We start from the raw sequence: 20119 nt of genomic DNA on the forward strand, positions 1-20119 counted from the left end.
TTAAAGGGTATGAGACTGTGAATGCCTGGTTGGCTCAGGAGTGGGTGGTGGTTAGGGGGACAGGAATCACCCACTTGGAGAGAAGACCCCCCTCAGGTATCATGCACCAGGTGACCGGGGCCCCCATATAACATGCATTCTGGGTGTTTAGGTGGATTCCCTGAGCCCTAACCTTGACCACAATAAATGATAGGGCCTTCTATGAGAGGTGCCCAAAGTGATATGGTTCCAGGACTGGTGACCAGGAGGATGAGCCAGAGAGACCTATGGTCTGCATGTATGCACAAGGTGTGAGTTTGAGCGCAGGAACCAATGGGTGGCACTGAGGCTCTGTTTGTGGGCGAGAGCTCAACTGCATGTACTGGTCACACATACTGGAAATAAGCACCCTGCTTGCAAAATGGTGCCCAAAACTGAACTGCATAGATGAAGTCTTACTAATACTTTGTATTGGGGCAGATCTTTCCAGGAATCTAATCGGTATTATGCAGAAAGTATCTTGATGGAGATATCAGCCATCAGCCAAGAAAATCCATCACAGCAGGTTGCCCCTAAAAACGCTCAACAGGAAATGTCAAGAAGAACCAAGAGACGTGATTTCATTGCGCAATTCTGACCTGGACAAATAGGGGCTGATTTACTAAGATTAAGGTGAAGCAATAGAAGTGAGACACCAAACTTCACCTAATTTAAACAATTAAGACCTTGCCGTGGTGAACAGAAAACCGTCTTCACATAGGAAAATGTCTATTAGTAAATGTTGAATTGGAATCGTCATGTATACAAAATAGGCAATTCTAACCTTGGTCCCTGGAGGGCGCAGAGGAGCAAAGATCCCATTTCCCGTTTTCCCCATTTCTTTCTAGAAACAATTGTCAGGTGTGATTTGTTGTTTGCTTTCTGTTAATGCTAATTCTATTATTAATTCTCTTTCTTGTTTTGTAGTGTTTTTTCATGTTCTGCTAATAAATGCTTTTTTAATGAATGTTACAGAGTAATACATATTACAGTCAGGTCCATAAATATTGGGACAATCAACACAATTCTAACATTTTTGACTCTATACACCACCACAATGGATTTGAAATGAAACAAACAAGATGTGCTTTAACTGTAGACTGTCAGCCTTAATTTGAAGGTATTTACATCCAAATCAGGTGAACGGTGTAGGAATTACAACAGTTCGCATATGTGCCTCCCACTTGTTAAGGGACCAAAAGTAATGGGACAATTGGCTTCTCAGCTGTTCCATGGCCAGGTGTGTGTTATCCCCTCATTATCCCAATTACAATGAGCAGATAAAAGGTCCAGAGTTCATTTCAAGTGTGCTATTTGCATTTGGAATCTGTTGCTGTCAACTCTCAAGATGAGATCCAGAGCTGTCACTATCAGTGAAGCCATCATTAGGCTGAAAAAATAAAACAAACCCATCAGAGAGATAGCAAAAACATTAGGTGTGGCCAAAACAACTGTTTGGAACATTCTTAAAAAGAAGGAACGGACCGGTGAGCTCAGCAACACCAAAAGACCCGGAAGACCACGGAAAACAACTGTGGTGGATGACCAAAGAATTCTTTCCCTGGTGCAGAAAACACCCTTCACAACAGTTGGCCAGATCAAGAACACTCTCCAGGAGGTAGGTGTATGTGTGTCAAAGTCACCAATCAAGAGAAGACTTCACCAGAGTGAATACAGAGGGTTCACCACAAGATGGAAACCATTGGTGAGCCTCAAAAACAGGAAGGCCAGATTAGAGTTTGCCAAACGACATCTAAAAAAGCCTTCACAGTTCTGGAACAACATCCTATGGACAGATGAGACCAACATCAACTTGTACCAGAGTGATGGGAAGAGAAGAGTATGGAGAAGGAAAGGAACTGCTCATGATCCTAAGCATACCACCTCATCAGTGAAGCATGGTGGTGGTAGTGTCATGGCGTGGGCATGTATGGCTGCCAATGGAACTGCTTCTCTTGTATTTATTGATGATGTGACTGCTGACAAAAGCAGCCGGATGAATTGTGAAGTGTTTCGGGAATATTATCTGCTCATATTCAGCCAAATGCTTCACAACTCATTGGACGCTTCACAGTGCAGATGGACAATGACCCAAAGCAGACTGCAAAAGAGTTTTTTAAGGGAAAGAAGTGGAATGTTATGCAATGGCCAAGTCAATCACCTGACCTGAATCCGATTGAGCATGCATTTCACTTGCTGAAGACAAAACTGAAGGGAAAATGCCCCAAGAACAAGCAGGAACTGAAGACAGTTGCAGTAGAGGCCTGGCAGAGCATCACCAGGGATGAAACCCAGCGTCTGGTGATGTCTATGCGTTCCACACTTCAGGCTGTAATTGACTGCAAAGGATTTGCAACCAATAATTAAAAAGTGAAAGTTTGATTTATGATTATTAATCTGTCCCATTGGCTTGCTTCACTGATAGTGACAGCTCTTTGGATCTCATCTTGAGAGTTGACAGCAACAGATTCCATATACAAATAGCACACTTGAAATGAACTCTGGACCTTTTATCTGCTCATTGTAATTGGGATAATGAGGGAATAACACACACCTGGCCATGGAACAGCTGAGAAGCCAATTGTCCCATTACGTTTGGTCCCTTAACAAGTGGGAGGCACATATGCAAACTGTTGTAATTCCTACACTGTTCACCTGATTTGGATGTAAATACCCTCAAATTAAAGCTGACAGTCTGCAGTTAAAGCACATCTTGTTCGTTTCATTTCAAATCCATTGTGGTGGTGTAAAGAGCCAAAAATGTTAGAATTGTGTCGATGTCCCAATATTTATGGACCGGACTATATATTCTAATGGTAAATATATATGTAATCATTACAGTTATATTTCTGTTATATGACAAATAATTTTTAATATAGAATTCATATTTTCTTATACTATCTACTTATATATCTTAATTCTTGAATCGTGGTACTTCTATAGATTCCAATTAATGTCATTGGCAGCATAGTGGCTTAGTGGTTAACGCTCCTACCTAACAGCTCTAGGGTCTTTGGTTCAAATCCCACCCATGCTACCACGTGCCAGAGGTTTGCATGTTCTCCCTGTTCCTGTGTGGGTTTCCTCCGACACTCCAAAGACATTCTGATAGGTTCATTGGCACTAGTTTGAATGTAAGCTCCTTCAGGGTAGGGATGAGCTCATAGAGGTGTATAATTGCTTCTTGCCCTAAGCAAAACCTGCAATGGACATCCTGAAAGTCTGCCGATGGTCCGAAAAAGCCATGCCATGTGCGCCTTCCTCTCTGCTCTGGAGAAGGTTCTGGAAAACATAGCCAGCAGTGGTGCCTCCTCCTCTTCAGTTGGGAGGCAGAAGTGGTCAGTTGTGCGAATAAAATATGCACAATTGACACCTCTACTTGGTGTTTTTGAGTTTGGTTCTGAGTTTTTTTTTTCTTTATACCTGGTTTTGTTTGAGAGTCTTGCACCTAACAACAAATTGATGGGGTGGTTGGGTAGGGTGGTGAGATTTGTTGTACCTTGTAAAATGTGTTGCCGGGTTAATATTCGCCTTATTTTCTTCCCAGCTGTACACTGTGAAAGGTAAGTTGTGATGCCTTTTAGACTGTAAGCTCCTATGGGCAGGGCCCTTCTAACCCTCTTGGAAAGTGCTGTGTGAAAAGTCGCCCCATAAACACTGTTTCTTTTTACACAAGCCAATGAATGTACAGACTTGTGTTACTGCTGTCCAAATAAATGTAGAATATGAACTATTTATGTATTTGTTGAATCAAACCTTTTTTTTTCTCATGTGCAATGTATTAACATCCATACAAATCTACAAAATAAACATTTTATTCTTCACATTTGCAAGGTGTTAAATAAAAATACCCCCTCCCCCCACCAAAAAAAACAAAAAACAACCCTTTAGGACCAAGGGACGTATTTGTCCCGTGTTTGTAATTGCGTGTATCATCTGATTAAGAGCTTAAAACTCTTTTTTTTTTTTTTTGGTTTGAGTCAAAATACTAGTTCTTATCAACAAACAACAAATGGATCGAGCTTTTTGCCAATTATTTCATGAAATGGCTTAGTTACAGCAACTGAAGTGTACGAACTTTAAAAACAAAAAAAATTATTCTTTTGGCGTTCCAAAACCTTACGGTCCTCAAAGGGTTAACAGCTCTAAGACTGAATTTCAAGAAAAATGTAATTCAACTGGTGGCTAGGTAGAGTGTTTAACACGTCACCCTGGGCCTTTGGTTTTTTAAAGTTCCCTAGTTGCACTCTGAGGAACTAAGTCAAATGGTTTTCATAAATATATTGCACATAAAAGAAAATCTATCTGCATATGTGGGGCCATAAATGTGCATAAAAATTGGTTATCATACACAAATGGTCTCAGAACCAGCTCCCAGATGGGAATTGCATCATCACATTTGTAGAAGGACATTCCATGCTCCAGAGGCAGAAGAACAAAAGTTCAGTTCATTGGCCAGAAGTAAACCCAGCAGCATGATTCAAGAATTAAGAAATATAAGTAGATATTATAAGAAAATATGAATTTGGATTCCTTTTAATTGTGCTTCAGCACTGGCATTGGGTGTGGTTGGTGAAGACAGCGGGGGGAGTTTGGATTTGGATTTCTGTTAGATGCTGAGCACCAAGTGCAGTTTTTCTACCATTTAGTTCATATATTTGAAAAGTCTAAGTCCTTGGACATGATCAATGCACATGGCAGTATATACATGAGTATATATACTGCAGAGAATAAATGCTAAAAAAAAAAAAATAAAACACGGCACTAGCATTATTTAATAAAATCGTGGAAAAAAAATATTGTATAAGAAGCAAAAAAAAAAAAACAGCAAAATAAAATTACACAGGAAATTAAAAAGTTCTGAGAATGTCTATGTTGGTGTTTCTGTGTATAGTGACAGTTATATAGTTACAAGTATTGATGTATATTGTTTTTTATTTATATATATATATGTTAGTCTGTTAATGACCAACCTTTTAACAGAAAGAGGTTGACTCTTTTCAATGACATTTCCAGGCTTGCTAACAGGCATTTACTATCACACTTTAAAAAAAATCAACAGAGTGAAGGCAGTTTTCAGTTTTCCTGGACTGAGCATGCTCAGTCGTGTCACTGCTGAGCTGTCTGAACTAGATGAAGTCAATGCCTGTTTGGATTTTTTGACATATATCACTTTATACAGACAAATCTAGAATTGTTTTAAAACTGAATTTATTCTTAAAAATGTCCAATATATATAGGAAGTATAAATTGCTTGAGATCATGTCATTAAAAAGATTTTTCTCTGCTGTTCACCTGGTTCTAAGAGGTGAACTCATTTAGACGGTCGCTAAGTTTTGTGGCCATAAGTAAATTCCGATTGTGTCTATTTATGGACTGAGTCCTTTGTAAATTTCTTCTCTGCCTAAAAGTAGTCGGTCATGCAAGGAACTGCGACCATTTGCAGACAAAATGCTTTAGTAAATCAATCTCTTGGAGTCAGTGTTATAATCCAATATTGAGGTGAGGTCATTATCAGAGCATGCACCTGTCACCATGAGACTAAAGCTGACAAGGGAATAGAACTAGTATGTGGAGATTGAATGAGACGTTTATACAGGAAGTAGAGATGGAGAAGAGAATAAAGAATAAAGTTACTTTTGTAACCCTTTCCAGCTTCATTCAAGTCAACAATTCTTGATCGTAGGTCTTCTGAGAGCTCTTTTCTGCGAGGCATGGTTCACATCAGAGAGTGCTTCTTGAAACCAGTAAACCCAAAACAGGTGTGTGTTTTTTAAGGGCAGGACAGCTGTCAGCAACACATCCAATATCATCACACTGATTGGAGTCAAGGTTGGCTCACTCCTGGCTCCAATTAGCTCTGGGAGAAGTCATTAAGCTAGGACCTCACATACTTTTTCCTCCCTGCACTGTGAATGTTTACATGTTATGTGCAATTAAACCATGGCAACATCTAATGTTTGTGTAGTATTATGTTCAGCAGACTGTGTTCTTCTATTGTTGTGACTTAGATGACGTTCAGAGCACATTTTATGCCCAATTCATGCAAAACTCCACGTAATCCCAAGGGGTTCACATACTTTTTCTTGCAACTGTATATTTTTCACTCAATGAGACTGAAGGGGTATCTGTTGCAACTGTCTGGGAAACACATAAGGCATACATTAGGGGAATCCTGATATCAATGGGGGCCGGCTGAAAAAAAGAAGGACCGGGGAAAGAAAATAGTGTCACTAACAGAGGAATTATTTGATTTAGAACAAGTACACAAGAAGAAAATAGAATTAGAGGTAGAACAGAAGATAATCCAAAAAAGAGAAGAGTTAAAAGACTTAATGGAACAGGAAAATGAGAAAAGTTTTAATATGTTCGCAAAAGAAAGATATCGGAGGGCGAATAGACCAGGGAAATATTTAATGAGAAGGTTAAGGGAAAGGAAGTCAAGAAATTATGAAGAGAAAATGAAAGATGAGAAGGGAGAAATGGTCTTTTCAACCACTAAAATCGCCACAAAGTTTCAAAAATATTATAGTAAACTATGTGAAATAAAATCCAAGAACCTGAAAGAATCCGAGGGAGAAAAAAAAACAGGTTTATCTAATGGAAGCTGGATTGCCTAGATTTGAGGAGAGCAGCCTTAGATAAAATAATATCGCAGGAGGAAATATATGCCGCATTAAAGAGTTCACCCACTGGAAAGAGCCCTGGGCCAGACGTATATACCCTGAGATATTATATGAAATTGAAGGAAAAACTTGTACCTAAGATGTGCAACTATATGAATGCTTTTGGTGAGGGGATGGAAATGAGAGAAGAGTCACTGCAGGCATACATCACAGTAATACCAAAAGAGGGAAAAGACCCATCCCTGTGTCCCAGTTATAGACCAATATCGCTATTAAATATAGACACAAAAGTATACGCAAAGGTTCTGGCAAATAGGATGAAAGAGTTGATGCCGGATTGGATTCACTTAGACCAGGTGGGCTTTGTCCCAGGGAGGGAGGGAGGGAGGGAGGGAAGGGACAATGGATTATCTGCATCAATCGACAACACTAACACTGACTGCTCCTCTTTCAAAAGAATAAGAAAGAGAACCAGTCAGTGTTAGTGTTGTCGATTGATGCAGAAAAAGCCTTCGGTAGAGTAGACTGGGGATTTATGTTTGACACACTGGAAGCATTAGGAATTGGACCCAGAATGTTGCAATGGATAAAAAAATTATATAGTTCCCCATCAGCAGCGGTGAAAGTAAATGGCTCATTGTCACAGTTCTTCAAAATGTACAATGGAACAAGGCAGGGGTGCTCACTTTCGCTGCTACTTTTTGTTATATCTTTGGAACCGCTTTTAGCGACTGTACGAAGGAATATAGATATAAAGGGAATTAGGATAGGAAATGAAGAACATAAATTTGCAGCATATGCCGATATGTTGTTCTATATTATAAATCACAGAGTGACATTACCCAATCTAATGAAAAACTTAAAACAATATAGACAGCTAATGAAATTGAAAATTAACCCTATGAAATCTGATATAACATATAAACATTTTGAAGAACGATAAACAGACTTCGCAGAAAACCTTCCCCTTTGTATGGAAAGAAAAGGAATGGAACTATTTAGGTATAAAGTTAACTCCTTCCTTAAAGAATATATACCAGAAAAATTACATCCCATTGATAGATGAAGGAAGAACTGAGGAGACTATCAATAGGATTACTCTCGTGGATAGGATGTATGAACATGGTCAAGATGGTGATAGTCCCAAAGATTTTGTATAAATTTCACATGCTCCCAATATATCTTCCAAGGTAATTTTTTTCCAGACCATAAAAAAAAATTATACTCAAATATATATGTGTGAATAAAAAACCAAGAGCTAAATATGAACTACTATGTAGAGAGAGAATGGGGAACTAAATGTACTGGATTTTAGAAGATACTATTGTTCTGTGATGATTCTATGAATAGTAGACTGGATTTACAACCCAGGGAGGAAAAGTTGGATAAAGATAGAAAATATACTGAGCGGGATACAATTAGATATGAATATTTGGCTTCCACAACACCATCAAAATTTGTCTGAAAACACAAGTATTTTAACACGGTATGTTTTTAGGGTATGGGACAGAATTCACAAACAAAAGGGTTGGGAGTACAACTTATTAATACCACCTGGGTGAACAGAATTTTTTTTTCCCTCAGGGAAAAGAAAATATAGCAGATAAAAGGATAGAAAGGCACATCTAAAAGAAACTGACAGGGGCGGACTGACAACTCATGGGGCCCCCGGGCAATAGGAGATCATGGGGCCCCTCTGTCCTTGCCCAAACACAAAAAAGCCTATGAAAAAGGTACCAGGGGCATCTCATGGGGCCCCCTATTGACCCCGGGCCCTCGGGCAATGCCCGAGTTTCCAAATCGTCAGTCCGCCCCTAGACACTGATAATGGGGGATTTGTGTTCTTTATTAGATTTAAAGGATAAGACAGAAATATTTTCTATGTTGGATGAGTGGCGTTACTATCAATTAAGACATTTTGTTGCATTGCTCCAGCAGCCACTAAGAACGCAGAAGGATATGTATCCAATTGAAAAACTCTTTCATCTGGATACTATGCGAAAGCAAGTTACCTCTCGTATATATAAAATCATCAGTTATCTGGAACTGTCCTGCCACCATTTATAGATAAGCAGGAAAAGAAACCTGGAACAAAATTAAATGAACAGGAAAAAAAAAATATTTAAATTAGGTGGATATGAATAGAATAGAAGTGAATTATAAATGTTTAGCGAGGTGCTATATTACCTCAAGTGTGGCACATAATTTACGATTATAGAATTCACTTTTATGTTGGAGGGGTTATGGGATGAAAGGAACAACGGCACATATTTGGTGGGAGTCTCCTAAAATACAAGAATTTTGCAAAGGAGTAATACAAATACAGGAGATGACAGGGATTAGTGTATTGAAAGATCCTTGGGTTTGTTTATTCCATAATTCTGACTTAAATACAATATTTTATTTATTAAATGCAGCTAAAGATGTGATCCCTAGATTGTATCAGAAACAGGAAATTCCAAAAATAGAGGAATGGATAAATAGAGGATACAGTTGCAAGAAAAAGTATGTGAACCCCTTGGGATTACGTGGAGTTTTGCATGAATTGGGCATAAAATGTGCTCTGAACGTCATCTAAGTCACAACAATAGAAGAACACAGTCTGCTGAACATAATACTACACAAACATTAGATGTTGCCATGGTTTAATTGCACATAACATGTAAACATTCACAGAGCAGGGAGGAAAAAGTATGTGAGGCCCTAGCTTAATGACTTCTCCCAGAGCTAATTGGAGCCAGGAGTGAGCCAACCTTGACTCCAATCAGTGTGATGATATTGGATGTGTTGCTGACAGCTGTCCTGCCCTTAAAAAACACACACCTGTTTTGGGTTTACTGGTTTCAAGAAGCACTGTCTGATGTAAACCATGCCTCGCAGAAAAGAGCTCTCAGAAGACCTACGATCAAGAATTGTTGACTTGCATGAAGCTGGAAAGGGTTACAAAAGTATCTCTAAAAGCCTTGATGTTCATGTGTCCATGGTAAGACAGACTGTCTACAAATGGAGAAAGTTTAGCACTGTTGCTACTCTCCCTAGGCGTGGTCGTCCTGTAAAAATGACTGCAAGAGCACAGCGCAGAATGCTGCATGAGGTAAATAAGAATCCCAGAGTGTCAGCTAAAGACCTACAGAAATCTCTGGCACATGCTAACATTTTTGTTGACACATCTACAATAAGGAAAACATTAAACAAGAATGGAGTACATGGGAGGACACCACGGAAGAAGCCATTGCTGTCCAAAAAGAATATTGCAGCACGTTTGAAGTTTGCAAAAGAGCACCTGGATGTTCCACAGCACTACTGGCAAAATATACTGTGGACAGATGAAACCAAGATTGAGTTGTTTGGGAAGAACACACAACACTATGTGTGGAGAAAAAAAGGCACAGCACACCAACATCAAAACCTCATCCCCACTGTAAAACATGGCGGAGGGAGCATCATGGTTTGGGGCTGCTTTGCTGCCTCAGGGCCTGGACGGATTGTTGTCATTGATGGGAAAATGAATTCCAGAGTTTATCAAGACATTTTGCAGGAAAACGTACGACCATCTGTCTGCCAACTGAAGCTCCGCAGAGGATGGGTGATGCAACAGGACAATGACCCAAAGCATACAAGTAATTCAACAAAACAATGGCGGCAACAGCACAGAATACGCCTTCTGGAGTGGCCCAGTCAGAGTCCTGACCTCAACCCCATTGAAATGCTGTGGCATGACCTTAAGAGAGCGATTCACACCAGACATCCCAAGAATATTGCTACACTGAAACAGTTTTGTGAGGAGGAGTGGTCCAAAATTACTCCAGGATCATTGTGCAGGTCTGATCTGCAACTACAGGAAACGTTTGGTTGAGGTTATTGCTGCCAAAGGAGGGTCGACCAGTTATTAAGTCCAAAGGTTCACATACTTTTCCCTCCCTGCACTGTGAATGTTTACATGTTATGTGCAATTAAACCATGGCAACATCTAATGTTTGTGTAGTATTATGTTCAGCAGACTGTGTTCTTCTATTGTTGTGACTTAGATGACGCTCAGAGCACATTTTATGCCCAATTCATGCAAAACTCCACGTAATCCCAAGGGGTTCACATACTTTTTCTTGCAACTGTATATATAAGATGGAACTACACCCTGTTCCAAATTATTATGCAAATTCTATTTACGTGTCACAAAGATTAAATATTTTGTTTTTCAGTGTAACTCATGGATGGCATTGTGTGTCAGGGCTCTTTTGATCACTGAAAACAATCTGGGACACCTGTGATAATTAGATTGGCCGATGAGCCCAATTTAAGGAAAAACTACTAAAGGACGACGTTCCACATTATTAAGCAGAGCACCATTTTCCAGCAATATGGGGAAGAAAAAGGATCTCTCTGCTGCCGAAAAGAGTGAAATAGTTCGATGCCTTGGACGAGGTATGAAAACATTCGATATTTCACGAAAACGTAAGCGTGATCATCGCACTATGAAGAGATTTGTGGCTGATTCAGAGCACAGACGGGTTGGTGCAGATAAAGGCACATTGAGGAAGATTTCTGCCAGATTCATGCATTGGATCAAGAGAGCAGCTGCTAAAATCCCATTACATAGCAGCAAACAGATATTTGAAGCTGCTGGTGCCTCTGGAGTCCCACAGACATCAAGGTGTAGAGTCCTCCAGAGTCCTGCAACTGTGCATAAACCTTCTATTCGGCCACCACTAACCAATGCTCACAAGCAGAAATGGCTGCATTGGGCAGAAAAATTAATTTTCAAACAGTCCTGTTCACTGATGAGTGCCCTTCATCCCTGGATGGTCCAGATGGATGGACTAGTGGATGGTTGGTGGACGGCCACCCTGTTCCAACAAGGCTGCGACATCAGCAAGGCGGTGGTGGAGTCATGTTTTGGGCCGGAATCATGGGAACAGAGCTGGTTGGCCTCTTTAGGGTCCCCGAAGGCATAAAGATGACCTCTGCAAAGTATGTGGAGTTTATGACTGACCACTTTCTTCCCTGGTACAGAAGGAAGAACTCTGCTTTCCGTAATAAAATCATCTTCATGCATGACAATGCACCATCTCATGCTGCAAAGAATACCTCTGCATCAATGGCTGCTATGGGGATAAAAGGAGAGAAAATCATGGTGTGGCCTCCATCCTCCCCTGACCTCAATCCTATTGAGAACCTTTGGAGCATCCTCAAGCAAAAGATCTATGAGGGTGGGAGGCAGTTTACATCCAAACAGCAGCTCTGGGAGGCTATTCTGACATCTTGCAAACAAATTCAAGCAGAAACTGTCCAAAAACTCCCAAGATCAATGGATGCCAGACTTGTGATCTGCTATCAGATAAGGGCTCCTATGTTACAATGTAACGTGACCGCTTCAAATGTTTACAAAGTTACAATGTTGTTAAAAGTTTAATTGAAATAGCTTTTGATTTCAGTAAATATGCTGCAAACACAACAAATGACGATTTTCAGTTTTTTACAACCTATAAAGTGTTTTGAAACTTACTGTGCGGAATAATTTGGAACAAAAATCCTGTTATCATTAGGAGGTTTGTTCAATAAAATGTGAATTGTCCTCTTCTAGTTGTAACCTGAGAATTATGCCGACTGTTATTTACATCAATTATTGAGGGAAATGAGAAAAATATCATTTGTATAATAATTTGGAACACGGTGTATAACATGAGGATAAGACTGAAGAAAATACAGGATAGATGGAAGGTCTTTAACCACTTCCAGTCCGGACACTTTCCCCCCCTTCCAGTCCGGACACTTTCCCCCCCCTTCCAGTCCGGACACTTTCCCCCACCTTCCTGTCCGGACACTTTCCCCCACCTTCCTGTCCAGGCCAATTTTCAGCTTTCAGCACTATCACACTTTGAATGACAATTGCGCGGTCATGCAACACTGTACCCATATGAATTTTTTATCATTTTTTTGAGACAGATAAAACTTTATTTTGGTGGTATTTATTCACCGCTGGGATTTTTATTTTTTTTTGCTATGTAAATGAAAAATTCCAAAAAAAATTTGAAAAAAAGTGTTTCTTATAAAATTTTGCAAATAAATATTTCATCATAAATCTTGGCCGGAATGTATTCCATTATCTTTTTATTAAAAAAAAAAAAAGCAAAATTAGTTCATAACCAAAAATTATAATTTTTAAACTTTATATTATTTGTTTTTTTGTTTTTTTTTTACATACTGTCACCCTAGCAGTACGGTGTCACCATGGTGACACTATACTACTTGTGGGGGGTGATGAAGATTTTTTTTTTTTTTAACAGTGATTGCTTTTACACCCATAAACTATGTAAAAATCATTTCTCCTTCTCTCTGTCTGTCCATTGAGATACTAATGAGTGAGCTGTGATTGGTCACAGCTTGTCACATGGTACAAGGCTTGTTGTGAATAGCCCTGTACCATGTGACCTCTGTGATCATTCACAGATTTCACACGTAGTAAGCAATGATGTCACAAGTGACATCTTGCTTACTACTTTGCATGTGATCACTGACTGGCCAATCAGTGATCACATGATCGGGAGAGGTCCCGTCCAACGATCGGTGTTTCACTGTGTCCAGAGGACACAGCGGGCACCAGATCTTGGTGCTGCACGGTCCCAGGGAGCGCGCACAGCTAGAAATGGCGGGTGCCATTTATGAACGACAACCCGCCCCTGGAGTGCCACCTCCCTGCCATTTATAAACAGCAGGCAGATGGCAAGTGGTTAAGATACCCATGACATATATAGAACTGATCGGAATGTAAAAGAGGAAGAGCTGAGAACAGTAATTATCTGTTATCTAGAGTAACAGTGGAACATAGGAAGAGGAAAGGAAAGACAAAAAAGTAAAGGATTAGTAGGTGACTGAAGGGTGAGAAGGATAATTTGAAAAATTAGTCATGGAAACTGATAGTAAATGAAAAATTGGTGTATTAAGTAATGAAAAAAAAAAGTGTTCTGCATGATTTCTCTGTCAAACATCAACAAACTATACAAGTGAACAATCTCACTAGTACTTTGGATGCTATCCCCCCCCCCCCCCTTTCATGTATGAATGTGGCCAAGTGAGCAGCTGCTTAGGTGGACTACATTGTCCTTTTAACCCCTCGCCTACAGGGCACTTATACCCCCTTCCTTACCAGGCCAATTTTCAGCTTTCAGCGCTGTCGCACTTTGACAATTGCGCGGTCATGCAAGATTGTACCCATATGAAATTATAATTAACTCACAAATAGCTTTTGTTTGGTGGTATTTAATCGCCACTGGGCGCTTTACTTTTTGCGCTAACAAAAAAGGTGCAAAAAAATTTGAAAAAAAAAAAAAGTTTCTAGTATAAAATTTTTCAAACAGGTAATTTTTCTCCTTCGCTGATGTGTGTTGATGAGGCAGCACTGATAAGTGGCACTGACTGGCAGCACTGCACTGATGGGCACCAATGATCAGTGCCCTGATGATCGGTGCCACTCCCCGCTCTGACAACTGCCAGTTCTCAGCAGTACTTTCCTCACGCTCTGACAGCGCGAGGAGAGTGTAGCCGAGAACCGGCAATTGAATTTCCTGGTGATCAGCGTGTCATTGGACACGGCTGATCACGTGGTAAAAGGCTGCTGTGTTTGGCCTTTTACCAAATCAGCTGTGTCCGTAGGACACAGATTGCCAGGTGTGTGCCCCTAGGGGCGTACAGGAGAGCACATTCTGGGAGGATGTCATATGGCCGGCCGCAGTGTAGCAGTCTTTCGGCTATCTGTGGTTGGCAAGTAACTTCTGCGAGGTGACTGTTGGTGTTTTAGCTCACATTTGACTATACATGTTTTTCAATAAAGCCACAACTAAGCTGTATGGTCCCATTTGAAACTTAAGGGGGAATCTATCCTTCCTCTATGAATTTCTTAGGAGTGTCGTGATCACACCTATTTTTCTACATTGGGTGGAGTCCGCAACAATTTGGCATCGGATATGAGGGTATCCTGCATCTATCTTTTCTATTAGCTATATAGGCCCCTGATGTATTTTTTTTTTTTAATCTGTTGGATTTAAGCCTCATAAGCTCACTTGTAGGTATCAGTTAAAGTGGTCTTCATGTTTGACCCACAGGAAGCCATGCAAGATCACATAGCAGCTTGAGGCTGCCAGTCCCATCATTACATATCCTGCACATGTGCCACAAGCCTTGGGACCCGGCTTGGTCACATACCTCTGGGCACCAGAATCTGGGACACCTGTGTATGCATGGTTATTCCCTCCCATATACATGCATCCCTCGGCAGAAAGACTACCTCCTGGATGTGGGCTTCCCAGGTGGTAGTGGGCAGGGCTGCTGTTAGAAACCATGGGGCCCCATACAACCTACCTGACAGGGCCTCCCTCAAACATTTAAATGTGCTTCAGTTATAAATGAACACAGTGAGTGATCAGTACTCAGTGCTGGCAAATGACATTTACCAGAACAGCGGTTGGGGGGGGGGGGGGGGGTTCAACTACTAGCAGGGGTGTCACACTGGTGACTCCAGCTGTTGGGAGTCATGCTTATAACTATCAATCTTGCAATGCCTCATGGGTCTTGTAGTTTGGCAACAGCTGGAGGGCCACCAGTTTGACACCCGTGAATTACTGGAACTAATCTAGTGTTGCTCTGCAGTAGCAGAAAGTCAGCAGGTAATAAAGAATCCAGTTTTCATCTGCTGCAGACAGCCAACAGGGGATCAGTGCCAGTAATTTCCCCAAAGTCACCCTCCCTGCTCACATCTGATTCACCCAGCTGCCTGGACCCTCCCTTCTGGCCTGGGCCCCATACAGGAGGACTGGTGATATACTCTCATCTATGGCCCTGTAGTGGGAGCCTAGGCAAGAAAAGCAGGAGCACTTTTGGCAGCACTAAAGGTGATAAAAATGAACATTTCACTTATGCAAGGGGGGGACCAGAATAAAGTAGAGAACTCAGTTTAAGGTGCATGAATGTGCAGTGCGGCCTTACATGTATCGGCAAATTTAGGCAACAAACTTTGTCAAAAGGTTTATTGTACTTTTCAGAGTTGTCATTACAAAAAGTTAAACACTGAACAGAATTTTACAAATGGATACAGATCAATGTTATAGCCACCATTAGAGTTGAGGTGTGAATTCAGAACATCTTCATCCACAAATGTTGTGCATTTCTGGAAGATCAGATCTGTATTTTCAGGTTCTTTAGTTCCTTCTTGCTGGTCCTTGGAGTTTTTGGAAAAAGATGGGAGGTGGCATTCCTGATCACGTGACCACTACATGGTTCTCTTCTCCATCCTAGAAATATTCCAGTTTATCGTCCTTTTTCTTATCAGTCTGGAAAGACACCAAAGTGGGTACCTCCCCTGTATCAGGCATAGATAGGAAGACTCGAGCGTGGATATAAGCGTCCTCTCCAATGTCCACCTGGAAAGAGTAGAAAAGTTAATTCCACCTTTAATTTTGTGTTTTCATTGATATTAGAGTTATATTATTCAGTGTTCTACCAGAAGAACAGTTCCAAGATATCTGGGGGGCGACTTTAGATTGCAAGCTCCTGTGGGGCAAGGACTGACAACTGCTGGAATGTTGTCTGTACAGCGCTGTGGAATAGGTCAGCTATAAAAGTGAAAGTGCAACTCTGGGGATACAATAGAGTGTAAGCTCTGAGGCTATAAAAGCAGAAGCATTAATAGTGTATGACTGTTGCAGACATTAGAGTGTAAGCTCCTCTGGTGCAGTCATCTGACAATCAGTGTTCTCTATACAGCACTGTGGTATATATCAGAACTATAGAAGTGTATAATTGTGTGCCTGTGGGGGGGACATTGGAGTGTAAGCTCCTCTGGTACAGACTGATGACTATCAGTGTTCTGGTCAGAACTGGAATATGTCAGCCATTTGTAGTCCAGGTGGTGGGGGTGTGGGTGCAACTGGGGTGGTAGAAGTATGAGATGAGAGTGGAAGACTGCAGTGTGGGTGACTGCAGCAGAGGGAGGAGTGTGGGGCAGAAGACAGTAGCTCAGATCGAGGGGGGGTAAAGAATAAGGGGACCATAATGTTAGTGGAGTGAAGAGAAGGGACCAAAACCTAATGGAGGTGTGGAGCATTCATTGTAGGGGCCAATCAGTAGTGATGGAGGGGGCGAGGGGGTGGTGTCATCTGATGGGGTGAAGTTGGGGCAGCAGTGTGGGATGGGGGGGGTTAGGAGTATGGGGGCAGCACTAGTTTGCCTCCAGCTCCAGTGCTCTCCTCTGCAACCATATCCAGACATGAGGTGGTGGGACGTGTCCTAGGGAGAGCACTGGAGCTGGAGGCAGCGGGGGCAATTGTGCACTATATGGTGGATGTCATGATCCAGCCAAGTGGGAGAACATCTGGATCACATTGTGGTTTTCATATAGAATGCCAGTCAGTCTGCCCAGAGAGATGTTTCAGAATACAGGATCACAATACTATGTCTGGAGTTAAATACAAAACCCAAAAATATATTGCAGTTTACCAATCCTTAAGATGTGACTGCTGCATTAGTTAAGACTCCCCCCCCCCCCCCCCCCCCTCTGTTTTCACTAGTGACACCTCCTGTATAGGGGGGAGCCAGACTTGCTGGCTAGATCACCAGGTAAAAAAAAAAAAAAAAAAAAAAAAAAAAAAAAGCCTAAAAGGAAACCAATCCACCACATCAGATTTGTTAAGCTAAAAAAAAAAATTATATATCTTTGGATTCAAAACTAGTTGAACTTTCCCTGGCTAACAGTCTGAATCATGAGATTTGCACTGAGTGGCATATGGGGGGGGGGCATTGCTGGGGGGTGCAGAGGGGAGAAGTGACAGCCAGGAGACCAAATGCTTCTGCTAGACTCCAGGGGAGAATATAGCAACCAGGCAAAGTCTTCTCCTGCTGAATTCTAGCCAACTGCCATTTTCTCCCCTATACTGAATAGAAGCATTTAGAGTTTGCCAGCTGCAGGTGCTGAGGCTGTGCAATGGGGGAGATTTAGCAAGACTGGTGCACACAGGGGTAGACTGACAACTCATGGGGCCCCCGGGCAATAGGGGGAGCATGGGGCCCATGTGTCCTTGCCCAAACTCAGAAAAGCCTATTAAAAAAAGTGTACCAGGGGCATCTCATGGGGCCCCCTACTGACTGCAGGCCCTCAGGCAGTGCCCGAGTTTCCAAATGGTCAATCCGCCCCTGGGTGCACACAGAATCTGGCTGCCATGCACAGCTGCAACAATCAGCTTCAACTTGTTCAATCGAACTGAAATCCTGGAAGCTGATTGGTTACTATACACAGCTGCACCAGACCACCAGTTGTAGTAAATCGCCACGTGTCCTGCATCCATTTTGCCTGTAGGGCACCAGAACATGTGCCTCTGCTTCTGTTCCCCCAGGGGCAAGACAGACATTGGATATTTCCAATATATTAACCCATTTCCCACCTGTAGGATGTCATGATGTTCTCGGGTCAAAGTGGTTATACTAGGATGAAGCCTCCACCAGGCATCACTTTTCTGCCCCCAGTTCTCTTTCTAGCAGAAGAAATTCACTCACTTCTGCAGGTGGAGTAGTGTACCCCTCCCCCCCCCCCCACCACCTTTCCTGGGTTCCTGTCTAAAATATAAAGCCCTGGACCACTGAAAATGGTGGCACTACAGAGGAAATTATGTTCCACCCTCTGAATCAGGGACAGTGGGACATTAGCATATTATGCCTTAAACTGACAAAGTTTCATAATACCCAAAACTTTACCTTGAAAAAGTAATTTATTCCAGCAACAACCTGAGTACTGACGAGGACAACCCTAAATTCCTCAGGGCTTGTCCCAGACTGGTCCTCATACTGTTCTTCCACCTGAAAAAGTAAAAAAAAAAAATAATAATTTAGGTTTGGAATGGCCCAGACAGACCCACAAGAAAAAAAAATTAGCATGGGGGTTCCCCTAAAATTCCATACCACACCTGAAGAGCAATTTACATTTAGCTGAAAAAAAAATATATGTTTTCACTACTAAAATGCCACATGACTTATTACAACTCCCGTGGTATTTTAGTAGTAGCTGCATACCATCTTCCCCCATACTCAGAGGCAGTAAGATACCACTTAGTAAATTGTTCCCTCTGAAATTCAAACTTTCATTAGGTTCACAAGGTCAACCATGAACCAAGCTACAGTTGGGGGTGTTTAGCCCTTCACTAATAGTAACCAATCAGCATCCAACATTCATTGTCAAGACTCAACTGAACAAGCTGAAGATGGAAGCTGATTGGTTGGCATGCACAGTTGCACCAGGTTAGATCATTCCACTTCCATTGTGGTTTACATTTCAGGGATCTGGAGAAGGAGGAGGTCCCAAGAATCTTATTAAAAAGGACCATCCATGTCCACCATACATTGGCAGCCTTTGGGAATTGCAGTTTCTGCCATTGTAAACTATAGGTGACTACAAGACTAATTCACAATGTCAAGCTAATAAAGAGTACATTGGAGCTCCCTCATGGGGCCCATTGGAGCTCCCTCATGGGGCCCATTGGAGCTCCCTCATGGGGCCCATTGGAGCTCCCTCATGGGGCCCATTGGAGCTCCCTCATGGGGCCCATTGGAGCTCCCTCATGGGGCCCATTGATACCAGCAGGTGCACATAACATGCAGACTGGATCACATTGTTACAATGCATTGCAAAGCTCTCAACACACAATTCATGCAACTCCAAGCTGACAATGTAATGCAGTTTAATGAACACACTTGTATGGTGTAAACATGACACAGGTCAATGGCTTCTCAGGGTCCCAATGCAGATCTTCACACCTGACATGAACCAGTCCTTAGTTTTGGATCCCCAACCACTTACCTCATCAAGGATGGCCTGATCTTCTATAGTAGGTGCCCTGGGCTCACTCAGTCCCCCAGTTAATGCTTGTGCAGTCTCACTCATCTTTGTAAAGTTCTCAGTAGACTAATACATATCACCCAGTACCTGGGCTTATATACCTGTGGGCTGTACCATTCCACAAAGAGGGTGGGGGGGGGTGTGTTCAATAATGACTACACCCTGCATGTGATGGGCCATTCTCAGGAGAAAACTGATACTAGGCATTGGAAATGACGTCATACAAATCAAAGTCTGTGCTAAGAAAATCAGTGGAATGGTATGAGGAACCTATGGATCTCTGGAGGTAAATCTGAGGTCTCTGGTATTACATCCTTCTTTTCCTGACCGCCCACCTAAAGGAAAACATGATGTAGGTGCCATATGATGCAGCAAAAATTACCGCCCCCACATTCGTAGTAATACTATTGCCAAATGTGAGCCATTCAGGTGAATGGGAACCGCGCCCACAACCACCCTGCAACCTGCGATGGTTCAGCCCTTTCAGGGTTGATATCGCTGAGCCCTGGACATGGGGTGGGAGCAGACAGGTCATCACCATAGGAGGCACTGCTGGCCATACCCTACTACACCCTACTTAAAGGAACAGTATTGCTTA

At 41.9% G+C, this 20119-nt stretch overlaps 1 protein-coding gene across 1 annotated transcript; it reads right to left on the reverse strand.

Annotated features, from left to right (window-relative positions):
- Positions 1-15737: 15737 nt before the first annotated feature.
- On the reverse strand, positions 15738-19566 carry LOC149444283 (leukocyte cysteine proteinase inhibitor 1-like). Its single transcript, XM_089654728.1, has 3 exons — positions 19483-19566; positions 18384-18485; positions 15738-16057 (listed from the first exon to the last, which is right to left on the reverse strand). Exons 1-3 carry the CDS (start codon positions 19564-19566, stop codon positions 15929-15931), a joined length of 315 nt encoding a protein of 104 aa, XP_089510854.1. The 3' UTR covers positions 15738-15928.
- Positions 19567-20119: the final 553 nt, after the last annotated feature.

The sequence above is a fragment of the Staurois parvus genome, unplaced genomic scaffold, assembly GCF_062004578.1.
Source record: "Staurois parvus isolate SC_StPar_1 unplaced genomic scaffold, SC_StPar_1.0 ptg000794l, whole genome shotgun sequence".
Taxonomy (NCBI): Eukaryota; Metazoa; Chordata; class Amphibia; order Anura; family Ranidae; genus Staurois; species Staurois parvus.

Excerpts from the sequence above, each read along its gene's own strand:
- LOC149444283 (XM_089654728.1), bottom strand. The coding sequence starts at position 19,566 with ATGAGTGAGACTGCACAAGCATTAACTGGGGGACTGAGTGAGCCCAGG. Across the intron at positions 18,486-19,482 it reads ATCAGGCCATCCTTGATGAG|GTGGAAGAACAGTATGAGGA; the intron begins GTAAGTGGTTGG and ends TTACTTTTTCAG. Across the intron at positions 16,058-18,383 it reads GAATAAATTACTTTTTCAAG|GTGGACATTGGAGAGGACGC; the intron begins GTAAAGTTTTGG and ends TACTCTTTCCAG.